At 50.4% G+C, this 16,226-nt stretch overlaps 1 protein-coding gene across 6 annotated transcripts in view; it reads left to right on the forward strand.

The window, feature by feature from the left end:
• Positions 1-16,226, forward strand: part of ARHGEF7 (Rho guanine nucleotide exchange factor 7) — a 114,126-nt gene that overhangs the window by 55,005 nt on the left and 42,895 nt on the right. For 5 of the 6 annotated variants that reach the window (XR_014775038.1, XM_084759643.1, XM_084759645.1 and 2 more), the window contains 3 exons: positions 5,872-5,956; positions 7,167-7,297; positions 10,396-10,597. Coding sequence is in view for 5 of the 6 variants with exons in the window: in XM_084759643.1 (XP_084615769.1) it covers positions 5,872-5,956; positions 7,167-7,297; positions 10,396-10,597 (418 nt within the window). In the remaining variant the exon portion in view is untranslated. Of the gene's footprint in view, positions 1-3,991; positions 4,114-5,871; positions 5,957-7,166; positions 7,298-10,395; positions 10,598-16,226 lie in introns of those variants that run through there. The other variant, XM_084759647.1, reaches the window with a different exon arrangement.

A 16,226-nucleotide genomic window follows, 5' to 3' on the forward strand; every position in this document is an offset into this window, starting at 1 on the left:
GGTACTGGAGACCCCCTGCCCCACTGAGCCACATCCTCAGCGGCATGTGAGTGGCAGGGGAGCTGTGGGAGCGTCTGGAGGGCTGTCTAGGAGCCAGGCCTCAGCCAGAGCTGCTCACCTCTACTCCTTCCTGTTGCCTCCAGTGCTGCTGAGCTCTGGGAGCTGTGCCTTAGACTGGGATCACATCCCTCGTCCTCCCAGTGGCTGTCCCATGAGCACAGGGACATCTCAAGTTGATCTGCTCTTAGGACCCAGTGTAGCCCCCACTTCTCCTTAGAGGGGCCAGGGAGCTGTTCAGCCTCTGTCCAAAGCAAAGGGCTTGTGGGTCCAGCTGCCTGTGTCCCTGGTGTCACGTGCCTTCACAGGCCTGTTCCCAGCTCTCTCAGTGTGCGCAGGGCCCATCTGCTTCCTACAGTAGTCTTCTGAAATCTCATGCCGACTACTTATAGCCTCTCCCCATTTAGAGCCTTTCACTTCTCACGTCAGTGTGCTGTGGGAGGGAGGAGAGGGTTGTTTGCAGCGTATCTTGAAACACTTCTCCCAAGTTTTGATGTTACTGCAATGTTCTTACTGCCTTTTAGAGGTGCGAATGCTGCTGTTTTCCTTCCGTCCTCCCAGGCAGCTGCTCTGCCTCTCCAGGGCCTGCTGTGGTTGGTTCAGGTTCTGGTGATGGCAGGGAGTGCTTTGCCAAGTGGCCATAAGGGGCCGAGGGCAGGCGCTGTGGGTGTCTGTGACCTGTGGGACTGCGCCATCTTCTGGTGCCTGCAGCTTCATACTCGCCTCCTCCGGCTGCAGTGTACTGTTAGGAGCAGATTCAAACAGTCTGAGTCAGACCTTCTGCTTACCGACAACGGCTTCCTTTCCCTGCACTCATTGCTGTGACGTTTATTTCCGCTCTGCCCTGACTGGATGCTGCTGTAGCTCTAGCTGTGCTTTGTGACGATGTCTCCTAGACTAGGAAAGGGGGTGCTGCCAGCAGTGTGTAGATGAGTGTCGTGCTGCTCCCCAGCTGTTCCTATGGTGTTGACTGTTGCTTCTGCGTTCAGTAGGCCCTCCTGGAAGTTACCAAAGGAATGGACTCTGTCCTTGTGAATGTGTTCCCTGCCATAGTGTTCATATGTTGATACAGTGGACCCACAAACCGAGTAAGATTTGATTCTTATCTTGAAGGAAGCAACTTGTTGAGGGGCACGTTGGGTAAAAGAGCTGTAACTGCTGAAACACGTTAGGAAGCTCTATTTTTATCCCTGGTGAGCTGCAGTAGGTGGAATTAAGTTCAAAATCTGCAGAAGCCAAGAAGACGAGGAGCCAGGGTTGGATTTTATACTTCTGAGCAGCATGGACCATTTGCATTAAACTTAAATACCACGATCTGTAAGATTCATTGTCAGTCATTCTTGCTCTGAAATCACAGATTCCATTTGACAACATGATAAGACAGAAATATATTTTTAAACTTGCAAGCAACACTCCAGAAAAAGCTGCCAAGAGTCATTGTGCGTGTGCGCTGATGTCAAGGTGTTGGGTCAGTTTCCTGCAGCAGTGTCCTCATTCCTATCGAGATGGTGCCATGAGGTGGGGAGAGGAGACAGACACCTTTCCCTGGCGCTTTCTGAGTGCAGCCAGCTAGGGACGTCATTTAGGTATGAGTCCCTTTGCCTTGCTTAGGTCAGTATTGCAAGGTGGGTCACATCACTTTCCCGGCCAGTGATGTTTGGGCTTGTGTGGCCAGGCTGCTGTGGTTCTGAGGAGACAGGTGGGCACAGGGTGTGGATGTGGTTGCCGGAACATGGATATGAGCACGTGGGTATCTGGGTGGGCTCTGTTTGTGTGTGGTGCTGCTGCTGAACCTTCTGAGTTCTGAATTACGTGCTGTGTCTAGGTTGTTTACTCCTGCATGGCTCTCCTTCCTGCCTCACTAGCCATTGGCTTGCTTGACTTGTGTCTTGGTAGTCTTAGGCACTGCTCTTCCCGAAGAAGAAGGGGTGCTCTCCTGCCTGCTGCTGTGCGCTGCACTGATGACTGCTAATAAGCACATGGCACACATGGCTTCCAAGTGAAGGCCACGCCATTGTGAATTTACAGGCCCTGGCTTCCTTTTGCTCGTGTTAGGGCCTTCTTCCTTGCGGTGAGGACACAGGGAATCCAGGCCTCTTCCCACCAGTTCCACAGCGGCCTTCTTCTGTTACTGGGATTCCCAGCCTTGTGAGGCCCTCAGGCTGCCAGATGCCTGCAGCGCCTTGATGGCCTAGAGACTGAATCACATTCATGCAGCAAGCATAAGCTGTGGCCCTGCAGGTGTTTGCTGTTGAAGCTGCTGGGTCAGAGAATAGTGTGGGAGTGGCTGGCTGTCAGGTGCTCAGAGGTGCAGCACAGGCCACAGGAGAAGAGTCCACCTGGGTTGTTTGTTCCCTTCTGCCTCACAGTCTGTCACCTACTAAGGACATAGTAGGTGGAATGCTGGAAAGGAATGCTCCCTCACAGCTGTTTTGCATACGTTACTTTCTCTGAGGTTTTTTGCGAAGAAGCTTTAGCTGCCAACAGTATAATATTACTGTTTGGGATTTGGGGTGGAAGGGACCCTTGTTTGCTAGGGAGTGTGACAAGTGCTTGCTCAGACTCAACCTTTGAGTCGCAGAGCATCCTGAGAGGAGGAGGTTAAAGTGCTCCTGTCTGCAAGGTCTGCTGCTTCTGAAAGTCTCGCTTGTGTTTGGAGGTGGAAGGTCTCACCTAGCTAAGTGACACTGTGCACAACCCTGACCCTGTGCCTTACAGCAGAGGCTTCTCTGAGCAGTTCTGCTAGCTGCAGCCAGGTGTCACTCTTGACATCAGCTCCGCTTGGGCCTGGCTGACCTCATTTGAAGAACCTGGTCAGAGGCTTTTTGATACACTCCCCACAAGGCTTCTGGCACTTAGGCTCCATGTGATGAGCACAGCCTGACAGTCAGGTGGCCATCTATGTGCCTCCAGGATGCAGACTCCTCCAGGGAGCTGTTGGGAGGGAAAGTCTCGCAGCTGCAGGAAGCTTGGCTTAGAGGAGTAAAGGAGGTCTGAAAGTTGTGTCCTGATAGGACAGCTCTGGGCTGGCCAGTCCTAGAGCTGTGCTCTGTAGGCTCTGTCTGTCTCCTGTTCTTTTGATCAGACAGTGTTATAGTTGGCTCGTACTTGCTGTATCTGGGGCCACAGGTGACCATCTCCATGCTTGCTCACAGGGTCTCCTCGACGGTGCCAACCTGCCAGGCAGACACTGGGCAGCTGAGTATCACATTCTTGTTTCAGGCATCTGTACAAGAGCTAAGTCTGATAGTGCATTTGGCTACTACAGATAACCATAGGATAAGGACTGTGCACAGGCAGAGGGCATTGGAGGCGTGGAGGAAGTTAGGGCAGGAGATGGCATACAGGCCAGAGTGCAAAGTCTCTGACGATCAGATTAGCCCATCTGGGAGTGTGGCCAGTAGTGTCTTGTGGAACCAGGGTCACAGGCTTCTGCACCTGAACAGGAGGAACACTGGGGCAGGAGGGGGCCAGGAAGACCTTCCTGAAGCAGGTGTGTCCCTCTGGTCGCTGTGGCCGCCGCGGCCTACTCCTTCCCGGTGCTGTGAAAGCCAGCCTCCCTGCCAGCCTGTGCTGTTGTATCTTGGTGAAGCCCAGCATGAGTGCAGGCTGTGCATTCTGTCCTGGCACCACTAGGCGCTGGGGCTCAGTTCCCAGCCACACTGACTGCTTTACTTAGTAGGTGTCTCAGGGGAGGTCCAGGCCTCGCCTCTGCTTCCTTTAGCATGAACGGTCTCTCAGTTAAGATCTTTTGGTTTTGCTTTCATTGTCTAGATTGCTATTTGGGGACTTAGCAGTCCTGACTGAATGCTCAGGGGCTTAGAGCGTGCCTTCTCATCGGCTCATCTCGTTGCTGGCTTTCGTGGGGAGGAAGGTTGAAGTAGGCTCACTGAGTTCTGACGTCACGCTGAAGCCCATTGGCAGGCAGTGCAGCCAGTCAGGTGCTCCGTGGTATCTGGGCAGGAGAGCTATATAGTCCTGGAATAACAGGAAGCATCCCATATTTGACATCCTGTTGTTCTGGGCTTTGTGACTTGCTGCCTTGCCATAATGAAGGTTAGTGGACATTGTGTATGTGTTTTTTGTGGAATATTCTATAGCTTGAACTTTTCATCCTCAGAGTTAGACTTTAGACTGAAGGACAGAACATCAGTGCAACATTTTATACACAAAGGAACCGCACGTTTTGCATGAGGAAGCTGAGGCTTAGGCTGGACAACACAAAGACGCAGCTTAACTTCCATGTAACCTTTAAAGAATCTGAGCAGGGAGGTAAGCCTAGACAGAGGTCTTGTTTGGGCTGGCTTTCTGTCAGGCACAGCCGTGAAGGTTCTGAGTGTTCTCCTGGGAGGGTCGGAGGCCAGTGGGGCTTGACACAGTTGAGGTTTAGCTGTCAGCCACGGCCCCTTCCCCTTCGGAACTGTGAGACACACTCACACTGGTCCTCTCAGCCCAGGTCCAGATACATTGGCGAGGCAGTGGGGAGCATGCAGTTGGCTTCTCTGGGCTTTACCTGTAGGGTGGACTGCACACATCCACACTAGTCGAGAAGTTTCTTTGTGATGAACGTATTAGGGGGATTTCTGGGAGCTCAGCTAGGCTCAGGCAGGGCTCCTTCAGGAAGTAAGATGAGTAAGACTCACAGGAAGGAGGTGGGGTGTGGGAAGGCAGGAAGTGGGCGGAAGAGGGGGTTCCTGGCACTGTCTGGGAAAGGCTGCCGAAGGGGTGGGGGTGGGGCACAGAGGTACAATGGCTGGCCGTGGTGCGCCTCCCCCCCCCCCCCCCCCCGCCCCCCTGCTCATCCCATTGCAGAGGGGCAAGATGGTTCCATTTTGCTTCAAGGAAAGAAACTATGTTAAAAGGTGTATGTTTTTGACATCTAAGTTTTTTTTCTATAATTTGCAACAATGACATTTTTTAGGATAACAGTACTGTATGATTTGGTTTATCAAAATTGTTTGTATAAAAGATTACTTAGTAATCAAAAGTTCTTTTGGGGATGTTTGGAAAGAGTTGTATGTTTTTAGCATATCTGCAAGCAGGCACATGTGCACCCTCCATACAAAAGCCAGATGTGTTTAACCAGGTCATGCTCTGCACCTTCTCTCTCCTAGGTTGGTGGGAGGCACATCCACATAACACACAAATGCGCGCGCGCGCACACACACACACACACACACACACACACACATTGTGATTTCAGCTGCCTTAACCCAGGCTAGCTCACGGGCCTTCTCTCCTGGCTCTACCGTGCAGTGTGACTGACTCAGTCCTGGAGCAGAGTAGGCTTGCCTATAGTCCAGGTTCTTCAGTGCTCGGCCCTGAGGCCCCTGCCCTGTCTCCCACCTGTCCCCGCTCATCTTCTGTGTATCCTGTGTCTGCACTTGCCTTGTCTTTGGAATGGAGTGAGTTTAATATACTTTCCTTCTTGGCTAGAAGAGAGCATCTTTGGCATTTTTTGTCCTGTGGGCTCTCACAGTGTACGGAGCGAGGATCACAGCCACTGTGAGCTTCCTGGGAACCTTTCCTGGCCACCTGTGCCTGCTGACCTCTGCCTGCTGACCCTGCTTCTCCTGACCTGGGTGGGAAGGGAGCAGAGCTGTATTTGGCCTTCTTCCAAGGGCTTGATGCCCCATGAGGAAATGCCTCATGGGATTGCACTGGACTCCTTTCCCAGGGGCCTCTCAGGCTGCGCTGCCTTGTGGGTATTGCTGACCACATGTAGTCAGTCACACCTCTGGGAGAGTCACCATCATTCTCTGCCAGCACGAAACTTGGTTCTGATTCTCTTGTTCCATTTTTTTTTTCTTTCAGACTTTTGATGCAAATGATTTGTATCAGGGGCAGAATTTTAACAAGGTCCTCAGCTCCTTGGTGACGCTTAACAAAGTGACAGCAGGTAAGACTCTAAAGCGCCACACTTCAGAGTGAGAATGTAAAGGCTCATCCTTTGTGTTCTGTCAACAAGGTAAAATGAGCATTACTGCAGGGAGAGCAAGCTCCTCTGCATTGCACATACACTCTTCCTGTTGCTGCCGGTGCTCTGTGGTTCTGGGGTTAAGTGCTGGGACAGCGCTTCCTGGTGCTGGGAGCCTTCCACTTAGTGTCTCTGAGCCACTCCCCAGCACAGCAGTGGGGGCTGCTGCTTCAGAACCCTAGGGTGCGCTACCACAGGGGAGTGGCTTTGTCTTCACTGGTCCAGGCTTAAGGTTTAGAGGATATGGCACATGCGCACATCTCACCACACACAATGTTTGTTTCCAAGCTTCTTGTTTAGTATGGCCTTGAGCCGCATAAGGCTGTGCTCTGGTGGCATGCACTGTGTGGTCCAGCTCTCCCAACTAGGTGTGCGTACGCGCGTGCACACACGCGTGCGTGCTTGTGTGTGTGTGTAAGTGTAAGATGCTGCACCTGACACAATCCCAGTGCTATCTTCACAAACTGTTGTTTTACCATTAAGTGACACATGGTTCTTTGTGTGCTGCTTTGCTGATTAGTGGCATGTGGTCCCAGGGACGGGCAGTGTGCTGTGTGCTGATGGGTGGCATGTGGTCCCAGGGACGGGCAGTGTGCTGTGTGCTGATGGGTGGCATGTGGTCCCAGGGACGGGCAGTGTGCTGTGTGCTGATTAGTGGCATGTGGTCCCAGGGACGGGCAGTGTGCTATATGCTGATGGGTGGCATGTGGTCCCAGAGACGGGCTGTGTGCTGTGTGCTGATGGGTGGCATGTGGTCCCAGGGAAGGGCAGTGTGCTGTGTGCTGGAGACTAGGTGCCTGGCAGTGCCCTGCCCAGCAGTTATATTGTTTTTCCAGATGAAGGGAACATTTTACAAACAGCTATAAAATAGTTTGCATACTGTTGAGAATTAGCTAGAGGAGAACCAATAAGTCAGTCATCCCTAGAGCATCCCTGGAGAGGTGGTTGGGGAACAAATGCGTCACTTACGGGGCAAAGAATCTGCTCTTTGTTGCTGGGTAAACGGCCTGCTTTGTTGTGGGCTCTTGGTGTGGCCTCCATGCTGGCCCAGTTTGAGAGCCAGTGTGTGTTAAGGGTTCACAGTATCAAGCGTCTTCAGCACTTTTTCTTTCTGTGTTCATGACCTTTTCAGACATTGGATTGGGAAGCGATTCTGTGTGTGCTCGGCCCTCTTCACATCGGATAAAGTCTTTTGATTCCCTGGGATCCCAGTCTTCACACAGCAGGACTTCAAAATTGCTCCAGAGCCAGTACCGAAGCCTGGTGAGTTAGGCGCTTTATTGTTTGATTCAGAGGCGTTTGGGCACGAGAGTCTGCGAAAGTGCCCGGGAGGCTGCTTGAGTCATGCAGAGGGAGTGAGGGACATGATGGGCTGGCCTCCCTGGGCAGCTCCCGCTGTGCACCGAGCATTTGCTTCTCACTGGATTCCTCTCCAGACTCTGAGCCAAGTGCTTTTGGAAGCTTGTTTGTCTGGGTTTGTGTTGAAAGCTGCAGCTGCTCATGTAGAGGTGAATGCGTCGACACCCACACCTCAGGTGACTGCTCACCGTGCACACGAGTATGAGAACAAACAGTGTATGTGTGCGTGACCTACACAGGGAGCGGTGGTGCAGGAGCCTGCTGCCAGGAGTCAGGCGCAGGGCAGGGGCCGGGTGTGGAGCAGGTACTGTACCAAGGCTGCATGTCATGAAACTCTCAGGACGTGCTCACCTGTTTCCTCCCACCTCTTTCTGTTTTTAACGTTTCTGTAAAACTTAGTTTTGGTGATGAAACAGCTCAGTGCCGTGGGCTCCTTGAGACCATTAGCGAACTCTGCAATCCCCATTTGGAATAGAGCACGTGGAAAACCGTGGTCCTGTGAAGTCTTTGAAAGGGCTTCTCATTTGACTCACTGCAAGGGTGCTTCTGGCTTCACCAAGACTCTTGGGATCAGGACTGCCATCCCGCCAGCTCAAAAAGAGGGTGTGGTAGAGGCACCTGTTAGTGGGTGCTGCCCCCTGTCAGGCCGTTCACAGGGCTTGAGGATGGAACAGCCCTCCCTGCCCCCCCCCCCCAACCTGTGAATAAACAAAGGCTGGAGTGAGGCAGTAAGTAAGGACAGAACACCAGGGGAGGCGGGCAGTGGGTGGCAGAGTCACAGTGCCCCTGCCCGGTGCTCCTGCTGCAGTGGGTGGCAGAGTCACAGTGCCCCTGCCCGGTGCTCCTGCGGCAGGGATTGCACCCTGATTTCCCAAGAGGAGATGTGAAACATCTCAGAAAAAGAAAACCAAAACTGCAGTGATGAAAGTGACAGCAGCTATTTACTCAAAATCCAAGTGTGGATTTCTGACTTATTCCTCTCGTGTGTGTGTGTGTGTGTGTGTGTGTGTGTGTGTGTGTGTGTGTGTGTGTGTTTTCTTAAGAACGGGTTTCTCTGTGTAGCCTTGGCTGTCCTGGACTCCCATTTGTAAACCCCGATGGCCTTGAACGCACAGAGATTCGCCTGCCTCTGCCTCTGAGAGTGCTGGGATTAAAGGTGTCCTCTTTTGTAAAAGCTGCTTTGCTGCTCTGTGAGGCACCTCTCAGCAGGGGATGCGTGGGTGCCATGGGCTTTATTAGGGTTTTCCACACGGGTAAGGTGTACTGTCCTTCTGCCTTTTGGACTCTAGTGATGCTTCTAGAGTGTCTGGGTCTGAGTTCCTCCACTGACAGTTAGGACACGGTTGTTGTTCTCATGTGGCTCAGGGTTGGGGTCAGTGTTGCCGTAAGCACTGCTCCTGGCGTCCCTTGTTTCTGGCAGGAACAGCTAGATTGTAATGGCACTCCCTCCTTTCCCAGACTCCTCTGCTCTCCTGACACTGCTTTGGTTCCAGTCTCCTTTCACGAGCTGTAGTGTAGGGAGTTATGCCACATGTTTTCTTACACAGTGCCCATGGCAGATGGCTGCACTGCTGCCTGTATTTCATCCTGTGGACCAGTTTCTAAACCGCCCGGTGCATCTGAGAGTGAGGTGCCCTTTGCCCTGTACTAGCTTTCCTTTCCTTTCATCCATTGATCATCATTCAGTGATCACCCTTTCTTGTTTTTTCAAGAATTCTCTGACTAGAATGAGCTGTGTTACACAGTGAGGGGTGTCTTTTGTTGTGTCTTTGACACGGTAGCGAGGGGTCAGCTCTGCAGGGCCCTGTGCCAGTCTCCTCCCTGTGGGTAAGTGGAAGAGGAGAAAACACCAGTGTGCTCAGAGGGGCTGCCTGCTGCTGTTAAGTGGGTGCTGACCACGACTCCCGGCTAGTCTCATAGGTGCCAGTGGTATGGACAGAGCAGCAGGGATGGCCGGTGGCCATGGGGCATTGTGTCAGCCTTGGCTCTCCACAAGATGCAGGTGCAATGCGGCCACAATACGGTGGATGGGTGTGTGGTATCTGATGCAGATTGACGGTTTCTGTGGTGTGAGGAGAGGCTTGTCTGGGGGTGGTTTTTGGCTCCTTGTTGGTGGCTTTATACTTGCCAGCCTCTCCAGAGCCTCACCTCCAGACCTGAGCACTGTGCCATCCAGCACTGAGGGCTTGGTTTCCTGCTACTGTGGCTGGAGTAAAGCTGCTCAGTGTCTCAGGGAGGTGTCTCACTGTACCCAAGCACAGTGGGTACTGATGGGCGCGTGGCTCGGCGTCAGTTTGTAGAACTTTCTTGGATACCAGTTTAGAAATATCTATTAAAGTTAAGATGTGTTACACATGCGCTGGGACCAGAATTTAACATAAAGACTTACTTAAATTTGCAGTCAAAAGTGGATATATGAATATTTTTAATGGAGCTTTTTGCAAGATAAGAGAAACAACTGCTTGTAGCAGATAGACAAACATTGGGAGTAATAAAAATTAGTGCTCAAGTGTACAGTGGGCATTCTGTAGTTGGAAACATGCCCACAGTACACAGAGACAGGCAGACAGACTGCACCCAAATGTGTATGTACGTGTGTGTGTGTGTGCTTGTGTGTGTGCACGCCTGGAGGGGTGGTAGTGCCTTCCTTGGCTGTGATCCAACACTGATCAAGGTGCACAGGGAGATGAGCTTTAATAAAGTTTCTGTATTTTAGCCCCTTTCTTGCTGTTTTTTAATTTATTTTTTGTTTTTTTGAGACAGGGTTTCTCTGTAGCCTTGGTTGATCTGAATTTGCTTTGAAGACCAGGCTGGCCTCAAACTCACAGAGATCTGCCTGCCTCTGCTTCTGCTTCATGCTGGGATTAAAGGCGTGCACCTAGTGCTTTCCTGCTGTTGGAATGTTTGGAGGTTATATCTTTATGACAGTGAGGTGTAACTTTTATAGGAAAGTCAAGCTTGCTTCATGGAGATCTGTCCCACCCTCCCCACCTGTCTTATAGGACATGACGGATAACGGCAACAGCCGACTGGTAGTGCGAGCCAAGTTTAACTTCCAGCAGACCAATGAAGATGAACTCTCCTTCACCAAGGGCGATGTCATCCACGTCACACGAGTGGAAGAAGGAGGCTGGTGGGAGGGCACACACAATGGCAGGACCGGCTGGTTCCCCAGCAACTACGTGCGTGAGATCAAGCCAAGTGGTGAGTGGCTAATCCTGACCACGAGAGGAGGAGCCAAAGGGTGCAAGCATTCTATGGTCCTGAGTGTTCTCCATTAAGTGCAGAAGACGGTCCTGGTTTGATGGCATCTCAGTTCAGTGGAGTGAACTTCCTCCTTTCCTGTGCTGTGGGATGCTGGCTAAAGGGTCCTACAGTTATACACTGCCTCTGCATTACCTCACAACACATTCTTAGGTCTTTACTTGTCTCTTGCTTTCTGAGACAGTCTGTGGACATGTTGCCCAGGCAGTCTTGGACCCTCCTGCCCCAGCCTTTTGAGTATCCAGGTTACAGGTTTGTGCCCGCAGCCCCCTTCACTCTATTGCTGCGGTCCTGTTTTACACTAAGTGTATGGTTTTATGGCTTGTGCCAAGCTGTATTCTTTTACTACTATGGATTTTTTTCACCAGTTAGTCACAGACAGGTAACTTCTGCCATGCCTTCCATGAGTGTGTTGATTGTCCTGTGTTTCCTGTGGCTGGCGCTTTGTTCATGACAGATCTTTCGGGGGCAGCCTTCAGCCCGTTTTCGGTGCTGCTTAGCGGTGGTTTGTGTCCTGGAGCTGAGAGCTCTCTGGCTCAGGGTTTAACCCGAGCGTGTCATCAAGGCAAGGCTGTGGAAGGCCTGTCGCCCAGTGTCTTGGGCCGGCAGCCTGTCCTTACCGACCCAGGCCTTCGTCAGTCATGCTCTTGTGGTGGATCACCGCTCGTGTCAAGAAGCCTCCCGCAAATATTGCTGCTCATTTTCAAGGGGCTCACAGGAGGGGTGCGCACACATGTGCATGAGCGTGCATTGTCCTGCTTTTCTGTTATCCTAGGTTAAGACTTTCTTGTTAAATATAAAAGAAGTAAAAAGACGTCCGGGCAGGGCTGTTGGGGCACGGTCCCTGTGCTGCAGGAGGGGGGGTAAAGACGGGCTCGGGGAGGGCCCTATGCTGCAGGTGGGGGATAGAGATGGGCTCGGAGGGCCCTGTGCTGCAGGTGTGTGGGGGGGGGGGAGTAAAAATGGGCTGGGGAGGGCCCTGTGCTGCAGGTGGGGGGTAGAGATGGGCTCGGAGGGCCCTGTGCTGCAGGTGTGTGGGGGGGGTAAAAATGGGCTGGGGAGGGCCCTGTGCTGCAGGTGGGGGGTAGAGATGGGCCGGGAAGGCAATTGTGAGTCAAATGGCTGTCTTTCTTTCTCTCCTCTTAATTGCTGTTGTAGGAGTGCCCTGAGAAAATTGTACTTCTCAGGTATTTCTTGGGTTCTTGGAATTTTCAGTTCACCTAGCATAAGAAATGTGACTAGGTGGACATGGAGGCTTCAGGGTCCTCTTTACGTGACTTCTCGGTGTATTTTCAGATCTAAGTGTTTGTAATGTTGTCTTGTAGAAAGTGTGTCTTGCCTGTGGGGTGGCTGTTGCACTTAGGATGTGGCGTGTGAGGTAGACAGTGAAGCTTCAGGAAGGGCTGTTGTTGTGTGTATGGAAGTGCCAGCTCCTCCACTCTCACTCTTACGTTTACAGTCTTATTTTTGAGGACGTGTCCATGGCAGTCTAAACGTGTGTCCATGCTGCACTGTGTCAGAGATGCATATTGGGAGTTGCGGCTATGGCTCAGTGCTATCATTTGCCTAACGTGTGTAGACATGGCTGGCCAACAGCACACCCTCTTCAAGAGTGTTGTTTGCAAGGAGACAGGTTGAATTCATAGTTTTTACATCAGATTGAGGCCTAATTTGCATTGTTTGGAAATTGTTCTGTGTTTGTAAACATAAGAAGCACCACAGTTTTGCATATTGGTACAATCTGCATGTCCTTTTTTGGAGATGAGACAAGGGAGTGCCCTCTTCTGGAAATAGCCCTTGCCTGCAGGGTTCCTTAATGTGAGTCCACTGTGAACACTTAAGCCAGCCGAACTCTGAATGTTGGTGCTTCAGGCAGAATGGTGTGAAAACACGTTAAAAGATTCAACCTCTTCATAGCCAGCAGTTCAGGGTAAAATCTAGCAGGATGGATAAATTTTGTATGGTATTTTCTAGTAGTTTACATGATGTTCTAATTGTGGGATTGGATTATTTTTTGTAATTTATAGCATAGTAGGTGCTTTGTGTTCCAGGAACAAAACTGCCGGTTTGAAAGCGCCTCTGACTGAACTATCGTGAGGGCCGTTACTCTCATGATACAAAAGCCAAGTCTATTTCCTTGGTTGAACCTTTTTCTTTTGCATCCGTTTGGTTTGATTTACAGCTTTTGTGCAAGCAAAAAGCCAAAGGCTGCTTCTGAAAGGAGTTTTCTCTTTCATCCCTCAGCTAGTCTGCCTTTCTGGGAAAGGATACACTGGCTGTTTCCCTCTTGTGGTGAGACTTGGAAATGCTTTCCTCACTTGGCATTGATGCTTTTGGCCCAGGCATGGCTTGTTTTGAATAACTCCTCTTTGAAGTCAGGTACTGTCCTAGTTTGCTTTCTAATGCTGTGATAAAGACCATGACCAACAGCAGCTTGGGAGTGAAGGACTGTTGAGTTACACGTCCTAATCATAGTCCATCAGTGGACACGCAAGACAGGGTCTCAAATAGGCAGGAACCTGGAGGCAGGAACTGAGGCGGAGGCCACGGAGGGTGCTGCTTACTCAGCTGATGGAGGCGGATTCTTTAGGGAGATTCCTTTTTCCCAGATGCTTGTAGTTTGTGTCAGGCTGATGAACTAATACAGATACCCTCCTGGAGTCTGTGGAAGAATCTTTAATTGGCATACCGCACTGTATGTAGTATCTGGTATTTAACTGGCATACTGCACTGTATGTAGTGTCTGGTCTATACAGTGTTACAGAACTTTCATGTGTACTATTTTGGATGTGTAGTATGTACAGATTTTTACTGTGTTTTAGCCATACAGGTAGTGTGTGATTTTAACCCACACCAAAAATTCCTCAGTTCAAGGGAGGAGGGAAGAGAGACGCAAGGGATTCAGGGGCTCACTGGTGCTGAGTTTACTGTTGCTGCATGAATATGGAGGCACACGGCATGTGTGGTCATTACAATTCTGTGTACATGACCACAGATGACCTTCCAGGGGCTGACATGGCCTGTTGAGAAGAGAAGTCATGTTCAAGTTGTACACGGAGTTGCATTCTTGCCCAACTGCTTAGGTGATTGCTTCCCTATGCTGTGTGTGCTCAGTGTCCTTCATGCAGTTTCTGGTCCAGTAGGTAGAAGCCTCACTTGTCATCAAAAGGGTCCTGTTTTTGTCGTTGTGCTGGGGCCAAGATGACCCCCCCTCCCGCCTCCCCCCAGTGCTGTGGACTCTACCCTTTGAGAAGGGCTCTCCTCCTTTCCATCACACATACATCTGTGCTGATGCTGAGTGTGCAGACACTCCTGCATTTGAACTCTTCTGCTGTAGACCTCCCTGCTTTTAGCAGAGGTCCTGGGAGGTTGGCTGCCGTCTCTCTGGCTGTGGGAGCTCCATGGAAGGGCTCATGGCCTTTGAAAGCTGACAGTATGGTGTGTTGGGCACATGGTCACAGACTTCCCATCTACCCTGTGCTTTCTCTGTAGGGCCCATAGAGGGAGAAGACAGCAGACTCATCTGTTCTTTTTGCCTCTTTCTGCTGCATGTGGGCAGCAGTATAGCCTGAGACTTCTTTGTGAAAAACTTTCTCCTGGTTCTCATAGGAAATACTGAGTTTTATTGACTAGATTACTTCTGAGGCTACTTAAATAAAAGAAGAGAGAAGAGAATTTGGGAATTCTTTGCTTTATTGTTACTTTCCAGCTGCTCCTGTGCTGGTCCATGAGTTCACTTCTCACATTCCAGGTTTTCCAGTGTAAAATCACTGCTTCCACAGGTACAGAGGATCTCATAGTTGACTTACTCTGAGTGTGGAAAGGTCACACCTCAGCAGGAAGCATTGGGGTTCCTCTTTGACTATGTACTGTAGGAGATGGATGTCTCCTTTGACTATGTACCATAGGAGATGGTTGTCTCCTTTGACTGTGTACCATAGGAGATGGTTGCCTCTTTTGACTGTGAACCGTAGGAGATGGTTGTCTCTTTTGACTGTGAATCGTAGGAGATGGTTGTCTCCTTTGATTATGTACCGTAGGAGATGGTTGTCTCCTTTGACTGTGTACCGCAGGAGATGGTTGTCTCCTTTGACTGTGTACCGCAGGAGATGGTTGTCTCCTTTGACTGTGTACCGCAGGAGATGGTTGTCTCCTTTGACTGTGTACCATAGGAGATGGTTGTCTCCTTTGACTGTGTACCATAGGAGATGGTTGTCTCCTTTGACTGTGAACCGTAGGAGATGGTTGTCTCCTTTGACTGTGTACCGTAGGAGATGGTTGTCTCCTTTGACTGTGTACCGCAGGAGATGGTTGTCTCCTTTGACTGTGTACTGTAGGAGATGGTTGTCTCCTTTGACTGTGTACCGTAGGAGATGGCTGTCTCCTTTGACTATGTACTGTAGGAGATGGCTGTCTCTTTTGACTGTGTAACATAGGAGATGGTTGTCTCCTTTGACTGTGTACCATAGGAGGTGGTTATCTCCTTTGACTGTGTACTGTAGGAGATGGTTGTCTCTTTTGACTGTGTACCATAGGAGATGATTGTCTCCTTTGACTGTGTACTGTAGGAGATGGTTGTCTCCTTTGACTGTGTACCATAGGAGGTGGTTATCTCCTTTGACTGTGTACTGTAGGAGATGGTTGTCTCTTTTGACTGTGTACCATAGGAGATGATTGTCTCCTTTGACTATGTATTGTAGGAGATAGTTATCTCCTTTGACTGTGTACTGTAGGAGATGGTTGTCTCTTTTGACTGTGTACCATAGGAGATGATTGTCTCCTTTGACTGTGTACTGTAGGAGATGGTTGTCTCCTTTGGCTGTGTACCATAGGAGATGATTGTCTCCTTTGACTATGTATTGTAGGAGATAGTTATCTCCTTTGACTGTGTAATGTAGGAGATGGTTGTTTCTTTTGACTGTGTACCATAGGAGATGATTGTCTCCTTTGACTATGTATTGTAGGAGATAGTTATCTCCTTTGACTGTGTACTGTAGGAGATGGTTGTCTCTTTTGACTGTGTACCATAGGAGATGATTGTCTCCTTTGACTGTGTACTGTAGGAGATGGTTGTCTCCTTTGGCTGTGTACCATAGGAGATGATTGTCTCCTTTGACTATGTATTGTAGGAGATAGTTATCTCCTTTGACTGTGTACTGGAGGAGATGGCTGTCTCCTTTGACTATGTACTGAAGGAGATGGTTGTCTCTTTTGACTGTGTACCGTAGAAGATGGTTGTTTCCTCTGGGTTCCTTTCCATCCTGTAGGTGTCCTTTTCATCCTAGAGAGAATATCTTTTGTTTTGTTGTTTCTTTTGACTGTTTGGGGAATCTTGGTAATGAGGCTCTGCATGAAGACTTTGCCAAGCAACCTATGGTGAGGGACCCAAGGTTAAGGTGGTGAGCTCTCGTTGGGCATTTTGGGCTCCTGTGGTGGTTGAGAAGGCACCAGGGTGCCAAATAGGCAGTTGTTTGTAGGAGCTATAGCCTGGGAGTGTTGGGTGTGGAAATAGTCTTCAGAGTCTGGTGCTGTGAGGGGTTGGTGGTTGGGGAAAGAGGAGAGCCATAGA

The sequence above is a fragment of the Acomys minous genome, assembly GCF_964271855.1.
Source record: "Acomys minous genome assembly, chromosome: 15".
NCBI lineage: Eukaryota > Metazoa > Chordata > Mammalia > Rodentia > Muridae > Acomys > Acomys minous.